This window comes from Heloderma suspectum, chromosome 1 (genome assembly GCF_057233095.1).
Source record: "Heloderma suspectum isolate Gila_16-S chromosome 1, 16-S_ref, whole genome shotgun sequence".
Taxonomy (NCBI): Eukaryota; Metazoa; Chordata; class Lepidosauria; order Squamata; family Helodermatidae; genus Heloderma; species Heloderma suspectum.
This window is the reverse complement of record NC_139458.1, coordinates 131,147,974-131,161,220: the sequence shown is the minus strand read 5'-3', so window position 1 is coordinate 131,161,220 and position 13,247 is coordinate 131,147,974. Positions and strand designations below refer to the sequence as shown.

The 13,247-nt window shown below is 41.9% G+C and overlaps 1 protein-coding gene across 1 annotated transcript in view; it reads left to right on the top strand.

Moving 5' to 3' along the window:
* TESMIN (testis expressed metallothionein like protein) overlaps positions 1–12,936 on the top strand; it is a 68,398-nt gene extending 55,462 nt beyond the window's left edge. Inside the window, exons 11-13 of the mRNA XM_084852271.1 lie at positions 6,179–6,316; positions 10,443–10,618; positions 12,080–12,936. Coding sequence (XP_084708397.1) covers positions 6,179–6,316; positions 10,443–10,618; positions 12,080–12,272 — 507 coding nt within the window. The 3' untranslated portion in view covers positions 12,273–12,936. The remainder of the gene's footprint in view (positions 1–6,178; positions 6,317–10,442; positions 10,619–12,079) is intronic.
* The last annotated feature ends 311 nt before the right edge of the window (positions 12,937–13,247 follow it).

Here is a 13,247-nt window from a genome sequence, read left to right as displayed (position 1 = left end):
CCCTCCCAATTTTGTGTCATCTGCAAATTTGATCAGCATTCCCTGCACCTCCTCCTCCAAGTCATTAATAAAAATGTTGAAGAGCACTGGGCCCAGGACCGAGCCCTGAGGTACCCCACTCGTTACCTCTCCCCAGTTTGAGAAGGTCCCATTGATAACCACTCTTTGAGTCCGATTCTGTAGCCAACTGTGGATCCACCGGACCGTTGTTTCATCTAGCCCACTTTGAGCTAGTTTGCTCATCAGGATATCATGGGGCACTTTGTCGAAAGCTTTGCTGAAGTCGAGGTATATGATGTCCACAGCATTCCCACGGTCTACAAGGGAGGTTACTTGATCAAAAAATGAGATCAGATTCCTCTGGCAGGACTTGTTTTTGACAAATCCATGTTGGCTTCGAGTAATCACGGCATTGTTGTCAAGGTGCTTCCAGATGGATTGCTTTATGATCTGCTCCAGAATTTTCCCAGGGATTGATGTCAGAATGACTGGTCTGTAGTTCCCAGGTTCCTCCTTTTTACCCTTTTTGAAGATAGGGACAACGTTAGCCCTCCTCCAGTCATCTGGCACTTCCCCTGTCCTCCATGAATTCTCAAAGAGAATAGACAGCGGTTCTGAGAGTTCTTCTGCCAGTTCCTTTATGACTCTAGGATGCAGTTCATCTGGCCCTGGAGAATTGAACTCATTCAAAGTAATGAGGTGTTCCTTGACCATATGCCTGTCAATCTCAAGCTGCAATCCTACCCCTTCAGACTGAGCCAAAGTAGGAATTGAGCACCTCTGCCTTTTCTTTGTCATCTGTTATCGTTTTGCCATCCTTATTTAATAGCTGAACCACCATTTCTTTCCTCTGCCTTTTACTATGCACGTAGCTGAAGAAAGCCTTTTTGTTGTTTTTAACATCCCTTGCTAACCTCAGCTCATTCTCAGCTTTAGCCTTCCTGACGCCATCTCTGCAATTCTGTGCTATCTGCCTGTACTCTTCCTTTGTTACTTGGCCTTCTTTCCACTTCCTATATGTGTCCTTTTTTGTTTTCAGGTCATCCCTAAGCTTTTTGTGAAGCCACATTGGCTTCTTCTGTTGTCTTCCACCTTTTCTTCTTGTTGGAATTGCTTGTGATTGTGCCTTGAGAATTTCCTTTTTTAAAAGCTCCCACCCATCTTGGTCTCCTTTTCTTGCTAGCATCGCTTGCCATGGGACCCTTACTGATCATTGTTCTGAGTTTATGAAAATCAGCTTTCCTAAAATCCAGGGTACGCGTTTGACTACACTTGGCTCTTGCTTCCCTTAGAACCAAGAACTCAAGTACAACATGGTCGCTTTCCCCCAGAGTTCCTGTAACTGCTACTTTATCCACTAAGTCATCTCTGTTGGTTAGGATCAAGTCAAGGATAGCCGATCCTCTAGTTCCTTCCTCTACTTTCTGTAGGAGGAAGTTATCCGCCACACAAGTCAGGAATTTCCTGGAGGGGCCATGTTTTGCTGAATTTGTCTCCCAACAAATATTGGGGAAATTGAAGTCCTCCATTACTACTACATCATGCTTCCTTAAAACATTGGCTATTTGCTTTTCAAAAGTTTCATCCTTGTCTTCTCCTTGATTGGGTGGCCAGTAGTAGACTCCAACCACCAGGTTCCTTTTATTCTTTGCTCCATTTATTTCAACCCAAATGCTCTCGATGGGGCTACCAAGCTCCTCCTCCTGTATTTCTGTGCAGAGATATGCATTTTTCACATACAGTGCAACCCCACCTCCCTTTCTGTTCCTCCTGTTCTTTTTGAACAAGTTATATCCTTCAATTGCTGTATTCCAGTCATGAGAGTCATCCCACCAAGTCTCAGTTATACCTATCAGGTCATAATTTCCCTCTTGTATTAAGAAAGAGTTCAAGTTCGTTCTGTTTGTTTCCCATACTCTGGGCATTAGTATATAGACATCGAAGACCATGTGCTTCATAGTCTGGCTTTCTTCCTACATGTGTCTGAAGACTATTATTGGGCGCTATCAGAGCTGTTCTCTCCATTGCAGTGCATGCGCCTACGTCCATTGTTACCCCCAACATTACATCTCCCTTCCCCATAGGATTCAGTTTAAAGCCCTCCTGATGAAGTTCTTCATGCTGTGGCCAAACACATTCTTCCCATCCTTTGTGAGGTGCAACCCATCCCTAGCCAACAGCCCATCTTCCAGGCAGTATAGCCCGTGGTCCCAGAATCCAAATCTCTCTCGTCGGCACCACCTTCCGGAGTATTTTTCGTTCCCTTTCTGTCCCTCTTCTAACTACTGGAAGGATGGATGAGAAAACTATCTGGGCCCCAAAGTTCTTGAGTTTCCTTCCCAAAGCTTCAAAGTCTGACGTGATCTCTTCATAGCTCCGCTTGGCGGTATCATTTGTTCCCACATGGATGAGAAGAAAGGGATACCTGTCAGTGGGCTTTATGAGTGCAGGCAACCTTTCAGTCACGTCTCTAATCCGTCCTCCCGGGAGACGACATACATGGCGAGTCCATGGGTCTTCGCAACATACTTGGGTCTCGATCCCACGCAGCAAGGAGTTTCCCACTACTACCACTCTTCTCTTCTTCTTCTTGTAGGCCTGGGTTTCATCGCCTCTGTTTGACTGACCTTTAGCCTCTTGCTCACTCTCATGCAGGTTCCCCTGTGATTCTTCCTCTGCAGGCTGTCCTCCAGTCTCATCCACAAGTACCTGGAATCGGTTCCACAGCTCCACTGCTTCCACTGGTGCAGAGTGGCGTCTAGTTGTTCTTCTCCTAACTGTCACCCTTTTCCAAGGAGTATCCTCTATTCCATTTTTCTTCACCTCAGCATTTCCCACTGCCTCATCTTGCTGTTGCTCTTCAAGCTTCTGGTCTTCCCTTTGCTGCTGTAGTTCCCCCATTCTGTCCAAGAACTCTTCGTGTTCTCTTATTCCCCGGAGGGTCGACAGTCGCCGCTCCAGTCCACTTACTTTTTCCTCCAGCAGCGTGATGAACTTGCACTTGTTGCAGGTGTAGGCCATTTTGTTCTCAGGCAAGAAAACAAACATTGCACACACCTTGCAGGTCACCACCACTGGAGAGTCTTGTCCTTCCATAGCCTCTTTTCCCTTTTTGTGTCTAGCTTTGTGATTGTTCTAGACTAGCCTGTGCCTGCTCCTCTACTCAGTAGAGGTTAAAAGCAGAGTCCCACTGGTGTGAAAGTGTGTGTTACAAGACAAATAAATGGAAAAAAGTTAATTAAAATAAAAAATAAAAATAATTTTAAAAAAAATGTTAGGGGCCTCCCCCTTGACCTCCCCTGCCGAACTCCCCTGGCCAACTCCTGTTTGCTCCCCCTGTCTTCTCAGTCTGTTCGCTCGCTCTCTGGGAGCTTGCCTGCTTCTGTAGTCCCTAGACCAGCTGGAGCAGCTTGCTCTGCTCTGCTCAGCTGGGAGGAGGGAAACATAATATACCTCGACTTCAGCAAAGCTTTCGATAAAGTGCCCCATGATATCCTGATTAGCAAACCAGCTAAAAGGGGTAGGGATGTACGAAATTGCCCTTACCTGGCTCTGCCAGGTTCCGCTGGGGGGGGCGAGGCCTCGCCAGCCAGCTCCGCTCTGCGGGGATTCTGCAGAGCTGCCAGCCGGCTCCACCAGCAGCCGGACATCCGGCCACCGGCTAGCAGGGACGCAAATGGTGGTGGCCATAGCCGCCGCCGTTTGCGTCCCTGTAGTCAGCCGTGATAGGCTACATAAATCTTTACATAGCCTATCACGTCTGACTTAAAAAACAAAACAAAAACGCACGTACGCAAACGTTGGTGGCTATGGTCGCCGCCATTTGCGTTCCTTATTTTGGGCCGTCTTAGTCTACGTAAACATTTAATAAGGGGGAACGCAAATAGCGTCAGCTATGTAGCCGCCGCCATTTGCATATGTGCGTTGGTTTTTTTTAAAGTCAGACGTGATAGGCTACGTAAAGATTTACGTAGCCTATCACGTTGTTGTTGTTGTTGTTGTTGTTTTAAACCTAGCCATGATAGGCTACGTAAATCTTTATGTAGCCTATCACGTCTTTTTTTTTTTTCCCCAACACTGGAAATGGCGGCGGCGGCAGCTGGTTGGAAGACCAGCTGCCGCTGGAGCCGCCACCACCCGGAAGATCTGCCCCAGATAAGTCTCGTCCCGGGGGGGATCCGCGGGGGGGCGAGGGGGTGGCAGGCCGTTCCGTCACGGAGTTCGGGGGGCCGAATGCACTGGCATTCGGCCTCACCGAGATCCGTGGCGGAATTCTCTGACATCCCTAAAAACGGGGCTAGATGAAACAACTATCAGGTGGATCCACACTTGGCTACAGAATCGGACTCAAAGTGTGCTTATCAATGGGATCTTCTCAAACTGAGGAGAAGTAACGAGCAGGGTACCACAGGGCTCAGTCTTGGGCCCAGTGCTCTTCAACATTTTTATTAATGACTTGTATGAGAGGTGGAGGGAATGCTTATCAAGTTTGTGAATGACACAAAATTGGGTGGGATAGCTAATACTTTGGAAGACAGAAACAAAATTCAAAGTGATCTTGATAGGCTGGAGTGCTGGGCAGAAAACAATAGAATGAAATTTAACAGGGATAAATGCCACGTTCTGCACCTAGGAAAAAGAAACCAAATGCACAGTTACAAAATAGGTGATACTTGGCTCAACAATACTACAAGTGAGAAGGATTTTGGAATTGTTGTAGATCACAAGCTGAATATGAGCCAACAATGTGATGTGGCTGCAAAAAAGGCCAATGCTATTTTAGGCTGCATTAATAGAAGTATAGCTTCCAAATCACATGAATTACTAGTTCCCCTCTACTCAGCTCTGGTTAGGCCTCATCTGAAGTACTGTGTCCAGTTCTGGGCACCACACTTTAAGAAGGATGCAGACAAACTGGGTTCAGAGGAGGGCAGCAAAGATGATCAGGGGACTGGAAACAAAGCCCGATGAGGAGAGACTGAAAGAACTGGGCATGTTTAGCCTTGAGAAGAGAAGACTGAGGGGAGATATGATAGCGCTCTTCAAGTACTTGAAAAGTTGTCACAGAGAGGAAGGCCAGGATCTCTTCTTGATCATCCCAGAGTGCAGGACACGGAATAATGGGCCCAAGTTACAGGAAGCCAGATTCTGGATGAACATCAGGAAAAACATCCGGACTTTCAGAGCAATACGACAATGGAACCAATGACCTAGGGAGGTGGTGGGCTCTCCCACACTGGAGGCATTCAAGACGAGGCTGGACAGCCACCTGTCAGGAATGCTTTGCCTTGGATAGCTCCATTGAGTTGGGTGTTGGACTCAGCCTTATAGGCTCCTTCCAACCTTACTATTCTATTATTCTGTGATTCAAAGCTAACTTTACTAGGTGAATGCTTGAAAAAGTAGAAATGGTGCTACAGTTAAACAGTCTATATTTTCTTTGAGAGGAAAAAGCCTCTCAGTTTTGGATACCTTATAGAATACTTTAAAGATACCTCAAAGCCATACTTAAATTAATGAACCTTTTGAAATAAAAAGCTTTTCAGCAGAATAAAAAAGAAGTAAGGATAAATAGAAAAATACAAAAACACCCATGTATTTCAGCTATTATTTAGCCAATTCAGCAAGTTTTTGTTGTGTCAAGATTGTACACGTTATTTAGAAATGATATCTTTTAATTACTATTTCAGCGAGTTTGTCCTTCTAGCGCAATTATGAATAGCATATGAAATGTCTTGGGTGCTTCCAGATGCTAGTGCTAACAGTCAAAAGGCACTGTGCAGCTGTTCCGTCATTTATTCCTTAATTAATTTTTTCTGGTAAGTAAAAAGATGAAAGAAGCAATGGGAAAGCACAGGGGCGTTACAAAGGAAGATGTCACCATCTGAAACTCCCATAAAATTCCATGAATGAGACAATGCAATTGCACAATAAAAGCATCTTCTGGAAACTCCCTTGTGATCTATATGTTGGTATGGAAAATTGTCTGTGATTTCATTTTGCACAAGTACTAAACTGTCAATTTTAAAAGATAAGGCAGACAATTTTTAGCCATTGCAATCTTTAAAAATAATTAAAATATGTCTTAGAAAGGGCCTATTTTCGAAGTAAAGTAAGCTGTACTTTTTCTTCCGTTTGAATGATAGTTCTTGTATATAAATTAAATATTTTGTTTTAGGCTTGCCTTGACAGAAACCCGGAAGCTTTCCTGCCGAAGATTGGAAAAGGGAAACTAGGAGATATCAAACCCAGACATAATAAGGGATGTAATTGTAAGCGTTCAGGATGCCTAAAGAATTACTGTGAATGCTTCGAGGTTTGTTGAGTGACATTTTCCTATTCAACATTGTAGAAGTATAGCATTAGGAGAGATTCACCCAGGAATAGGCACTGAGAGTCCTCATCAGAGGGGACACTTCCACAGGGAAAGCTGGAGGCAGTGGCACCAGACATATGATGCTCAAAAACGTGGCTGGGAGAATGGCGAATGAAAAAATACTAACAAAGTGAAGAGGACATGCCCTAATCCATCAGAGCAGGCGTGATAACTTCAGGAGCAGTATACAAGGTTAAGTACAGGAAAGCAAATATGCTCCTTTGGTGGTCTATAAAGTAATGGGCAACAGTCTATCCTATGAGACAGGCCAATGGTTGTAAGAGGGGTCATGCATGTGGCATATAAGGGTTTCATTCTTAAAGGTGGCCTAAAAATAATTGTAAATAAAAATAAATAAGCAAACAAACACTGTTTTCTCAGGCCCTGGATATTCAGTTGGCCATATCAGATGCTGGGCAGGATCACACACAAATTGACATGTACTGAGCCAATTATTGCTTCAATAGCATAAACAAGCAGGACCTGCAACAAAGTGTTGCAGTGTGGAGTGCTTCTGTTCAGTGTGCCTGCCAGCCAACAATGCTCTATTTCAGAATACTTCATTCCATTATATTCCTTCCTCCAAAAGACAGTCAGTATTCCATGCCTACCCATTGGGCTCTGTGGTGGTGGTGGTGATGGGGATTAGGGTTCCTGATGGGTTGTTTGTTTGTTTGTTTGTTTGGTACTTCTACAAACCTGAAAGTTCCCCACAAGCTTGCTGATACCTTCCTCTTGTGTGCAGATGGTGCTGTGTTGACTTCGTAAAGATCCACCCTCAGGGAATAAGTTCACTATTAGTATACAGAATTTTGACCTTTGGAAAACAGTATATAAATATACTATTAATTTATAAATATATAATAAATGTTTTTTAAAAAGTAAACACATAGACTTGGATCCTAAGGGTACTTCCAGATGGACAGCTCCTAGCGCTACTAATTAGAATGCATTGTGCAGCTATTTTGTCTTATTTAACTAATATTCTGCAGTAAGAGAAAAGATGGAAGAAGTGGTGGGAAAAGATGGAAGGTTACAAGTGGAAGATCATATCATCCAGACACACACACATCCCATAAAATTCTGTGAATGAGGCAGGGTGATGGCACCATAAAAGACTCATCTGGAAGCATGCTATGTTTGTGAGCATAGTATGCTCCCATTTGCAGAAGGGGGAGGGTTTTTGTGTGTGTGTTCCCCCTTCCCCCTGCAAACCCCTATGCCCCCCCCCATAAATCTACTCCAGAGGACTGGGGCACCCTCTGGTCCAAAATGGGAGGTAGTATTGGGCACTATAAGGGGCATCAGCAAAAACTGCCTCTCCATATTTCCATAACAGGAAACTTCCACTGGATTGGAGACCCTTCATGAAAGGACAATTCAGAATTCGAATCCTAATAACTTGGGATCCCATAATAACTTATGTAACACAAATCCTTCCTTCCTTCAGACTGGTCATCACAGATTCCAATGTTGGAAACAAGAATGGTTTTATCTGCAATTCAAAGGAGTTTAATCAAAAGAGCTGGGCATTTGAGAATTTCTTTGTGGTGTTCAGGGCTATAAAGTGCAGGGCCATTGACATAACATTTCTGTTACATTGTTGATTTATATTCTAGTATAAAACATGAGGAATTACTATATTATAGTATGATGCACTGCCATATTCCTCTAATCCATGTTGTATGTGGGCTGTCCTTGAAAATTTCCCAGAAATGTTAATTTAGAATATGGAGCCAAATTATTGACTGGAACTTGCTAACATTAAAAGTTCTTCACTGTTTCCAATCACAATTGGAAGTGCTGGTTTTAACTTATAAAATCTTGTATTAGCTTGGAAGCAGGGTATTTGCAGGATCACCTTCTTTTATATGAACCTGCTTGTTCTTTAAGATTTTCTTTGGAGTCCCTGCTCTGAGTGCTCCTAAGTGCCATCCACCTTCAGGTGACATGAGACAGGCCTTTTAGGTGGTGGCACCCTGATTATGGAATACTCTCCCCAGAAGACATTTAGCTCATATCTATTCTGTTAGCTTTTCACTACCTGGTGAATACAATTTTATTATCCTGAGCTTTTAATATTGCTGATTTTGCTGTTTTTTCCCTCTCTGTTGCTGTTTTTATTTCTGTTCATACTGCTGTTTTATTGTAGTATTGCTGTCTTTCTGTTTTAATTGATGGTTTTTAACTTTTTTGTTAGCCAACTTGGTAGCTTATGTTTAAAGGTGGGATGAAAAAATTTAAAATAAATAAAAACAAATTAAATAATCCCACAAAATGTACCCCTCAGAATTTCCCCATAGGATATGGGTGAGTCACGCTAAGTCACCCTGAGAATAAGCCAACATGTGTTGCTTCTTCGTTCACTAACCTGACAGACGATCAGGTGTTCTATGGCTTGTGGTGGCTTGTTTTCCCCATCAGTCCCCTCAGTCCTCCTGCCAGCTCCCAGCATGTATCCCAGGCACCTTTGCAGGAGAACCCTTCGTTTCCTCAGTCCCTACTTCAACAGCCTTTCTGCAATTGGTCCACTGGGGTTGTCAGTTTACGAGGAAAACTCCCCCATACACACACACACATTAGATCACCAAATGGAATTAATTTTCTGAGCCCTTATGAATGTGGTAACACATTCAGTTTTGGGGACTGGGAGTTTTTCACAAGTGCATAAGACTGCCTGTCTGCTATTTAGCCAAGCATAAGGATATCCCCCTCTTGTCAATTTCATCCTCTCCTTCCCCACTTCCCTTGCTAGTGAAAACCGTTTTTGTGTTAAGGCTCCCTCACCTACTCCTGAAGTAAGCACACCCGCCCCAAAGGATCCTTCCCCTGCAGCTGCCAACCACTTTCCTCTTCCCATCCCCCTACATGCTTGTTGCTTCCCTCCACTGGTCTCCATTGTTAGCTGTCAGATACACATGTGGGTTACAGAGCAGTGAGGTGGATCGCTAAAGATATGCAAATTTCAAGGCAGAGCAGTGAAGGGGATCAGTAAATATATGCAAATTTCAAGGTATAGCAGTAAAACTGCTGGGGAAATTATGCAAACTGCATGGCAGAGTAGTGAGGCAGATTGCTTAAAATACGCAAATTTCATGGAACAAATTTCATGGTAAAGCTGAGGGGGAACTTATGCAGATTTCATAGCAACAGACTTTCACATCTGTGCACTTATGCAACAATTTCCAGGAAAAAAATGTTTTTCCAGGAAAAAAATGTTGTGAACATGTTTGGGATGCTCTCCAGTGTCTTCTTGAATTTTAGTAGCATGAGGTGGAGGGCAGTGACAAGGGATGACAGAGGGTAGCAGTGGCACTAGCAAGCTCATGAGGAGTGGAAAGGGTTTTTGACGCTCTTGCTGGGTGGCTCTCTAGCCATTCCCAACAACCCATGATGAAGTTGCCCTGCTGGGTTCAGATGTCATGACAAGCCACCCTGAAAACAAGCCACCCTGAACAACCCAACAACAAGCCTTGGGTTCTGAGGGTGGCTTGTTTGTGAAAAATAAGCTACCTTGCAGAAACTGCATTGGGTTCAAACATCTCAACAACCCACCCTGGTCGGTTGTCCTGTCATCCAAACCAGGTCTATGTCTCAATAACTACTGAAATAGCAGGAAACAGTCTTACTGGTGTTCCCCCCCCCCCATTCTCTGTGGAATGGAGGCTCAACTTCCTTCTTTGTGCTTGCTATTTTCTACGTATTTGACCCAGGAAAGTCTTTAGCAGTCCATGCCAGGAGAAAAATAAATGCCAGAAATTCAGGCATTTCAGGGGTCTAGGCTAAAGAGATGAAAATCATTACTTCATTTTATGAAGATTGCTTGAAAAATTAATTGTGCCTATGGTATAACCCTTCCGTAACTTATTATGGTGGTCTGAAAGATTGCAATCCCATGCACACTTACTTGGAAGTAAACACCATCGAACTGGGTGAGACTTACTTCCACTAAAACATATATAGGACTGTGGTTTAGGAGAGCCAGATTTCATTTGTATTCTTATTGTGTATTTGTATATAGTAACATCAATTTTTTTCATAAATTAGAATGTTTTATACCTTCTAGGCTAAAATTATGTGTTCATCTATCTGCAAATGTGTTGGCTGTAAAAATTATGAAGAAAGCCCAGATCGAAAAACACTAATGAATATGCCAAACTATATGGAGATTAAAAGTAATGAAGGAAATGACTCTCTATCATTTTCTAACTTTGAAATATTGTCAAAAACCAGAAAAGACAGGTGAATATTAAGGTTTAGCTATGTAATATCTATCTTTTCTATAAGACATGTATCTTGAGATATCAGAATGCTTTTATATGTAGTAGTATTGAAGTTTCAAATGTAAACACCTTCTGTCACTTATGCAAACCCTTCGAGGGCTTTTCTACACGAGTCATTTATCATGTGCTTGTCATTCCCTGCTCACAGTTTTTTACAGGTTCTTTAGATGAATTTGTGACCCTCCAGTTTCGCTTCTGTGTTTAACTAGCACTTTTGGCAAATTTTTGTAGAGCAGGGAAAATGCTTCATTTAATTGTGAAAGCGAAAGAAAGAAGCAATTTCCTCTTGTGTATCGTTACAACTGTGGCTATACCACAGTGACACCTAGAGGTTATGTAGTGGAAAAGCAGGAAAGGGAAAGCTCCTCATGTAGTTTTGGATCTCAGTTTTGAGACAAAACCGAAAGTAGATGCAGCTAATGAATAGCTTATTAACAGGCTTATGTAGAAAAGCTCCCAGTCTAGCTCTTTGCTCTTTTCAACATCTGTGTGATCCTCTTTATATGCTCCATTTTACCTGGTTATTCAGACAGAGCTTGGTAATTTGTTTCGGCTGCACATTGCTGCAGAAATAGAGGTTGTAATATACACAGTATATGCTTTGTGTATTTGCTTTTGAAGGTGACCATGCAAAATATGCTTTCAGATCTTCACCAGACCTTATTAACCTATGTTTTCCCAAATACTGAATTGCAATATGGATGTCTCTGTATGTGTCCATTAAAGCGATCTAGTGTCTATAGTTGGCAAGATCTCTGCTAAAATTACAATAGCAGGCTTGTAAACAAGTCTTCAAAAAACTGCATTGTATAGAACTGACAGATACTGACCTGTCAATGACCAGTGCATCATCAAGACAAGAGTTTGAGTAGAGCTTTTTAAGTCCTCACTATTTCCCCTGAAATAGGCAATGGAGATACTGCAGGGATAAAAATGTAATGCTTGCTATGTAAGGGAAACAGCTGTGAAGCACACCTATTTATATGTACCCAATCCCCATAGCTTGGTATTTTTTTAACAGTTCATTTACTATTGATATGTGTTGCCACAGTGAAGAAGACGTTTAGCATTATCCCAGCTCTGCAAACCTGGGCCAAAGATGAAAAGCAGTATGTAAGTGGGCATGCTTTGCAGTAAAGAAGTGGCAGGTAGTAGATGGGTACTTGAGAAGCATTTGTCCACTGCTCCTCCCCTGCATCCCTACCTCTGGATGCTTTTCCTGCCAGGATTCCAGCCAGAGTAAAGTGGGTAGAAAGAGGACGTTGCAGTGAGAAAGTTGTAGATGAGGGAAGGTTAAGCACCCCATCCCTACCTCTTCACTACAAACTGTAACTAGTAGCGTTGCTGAATACATTGGGTAATTTATTTTTTGCATCAATTTACTCTCCCCCCCTTCTCTGTGGGTGTTTTGTTTCAACAGGCAACCTAGTACATGTATATCATGGGAAGTGGTTGAGGCAACATGTGCCTGTCTCCTGGCTCAAGCTGAAGAGGCAGAAAAAGAAGCTTACTCTGTTTGCCTAGCAGAACGAATTATTTTAGAAGAATTTGGGAGATGCTTAGCACAGATTCTGCACTCTGAGTTTAAATCCAAAGGTCTGAAAGTTGAATAATGTGCCTGAGTTACAGATGCACAGTGAGCTGAAGTACTGCTTAAAATTGCCTTTGACTTTGATAATATTTATAAGAATTAACTTAATTCCTTATTGTAATATCATTACAAGTTTTTATTTAAATCTCATACTGGTTTACATTATCATAGCTAATAATTATATTGTTCAGAATTAACAGCACAATCAAAAACATGTAAACTTGATCATTTGGGTTTCTAAATTTAATTTCTAGACTTTCTGTTACTACAGGCTCGAAGAGGATAACAACTTAAAAAATAGGGCTGGATTACTTAAATCTAAATGCTCCATGTAACTGGTTTGTTGACCACACATTACATTGTTCCTGATTTACTCTAAATTAAGTAATATGAAATGGAAGCCCAATACTTGAAAAGAATTCCTAACATGATTGAGTAAAATATTTTTGTTTGAGCCTGAATATAAATAGTATACTTATTCATAACTCCCCTTTAATTTTAATCATTTCACAGGCTTCAGAAAGTTGCCTGACTAAAGATGACATAAAAATGAATTTCCTCAAATGTAGTTTGACTTCTATTTATTTTAATGTTTAATTATTAGAAAGGAATTGAAAAGAATGTGGGGGGACTGTTTTCTGTTTACTAGTTCTGTAACAATGAAAACTGATAAATTTTAGCTAGTGAACATCTTTAATAAGATTTTTTTTCTTGCTAAAAAAAAGAAAAAGATGCACCAGATGTGAAAGTAAAGGTTGGAGTCATGACATTTGAGTCACTACCCAAATGAATTCCACTTTTGAATAGGAACACTTGTAATAAATGTGGTGCATAGTTAATATATACTCTTTTAAAGGTTTCACATTTTCATTTTTAAGGAATAATTCAGAAACTACTGGCACAGCATACTTAAGACAATTATACAGCAGTATACTTCACTGGTAATTGCTCATCTTCCTTTAATGAATTTAATTTAATGAATACAGTCATAGGGCTA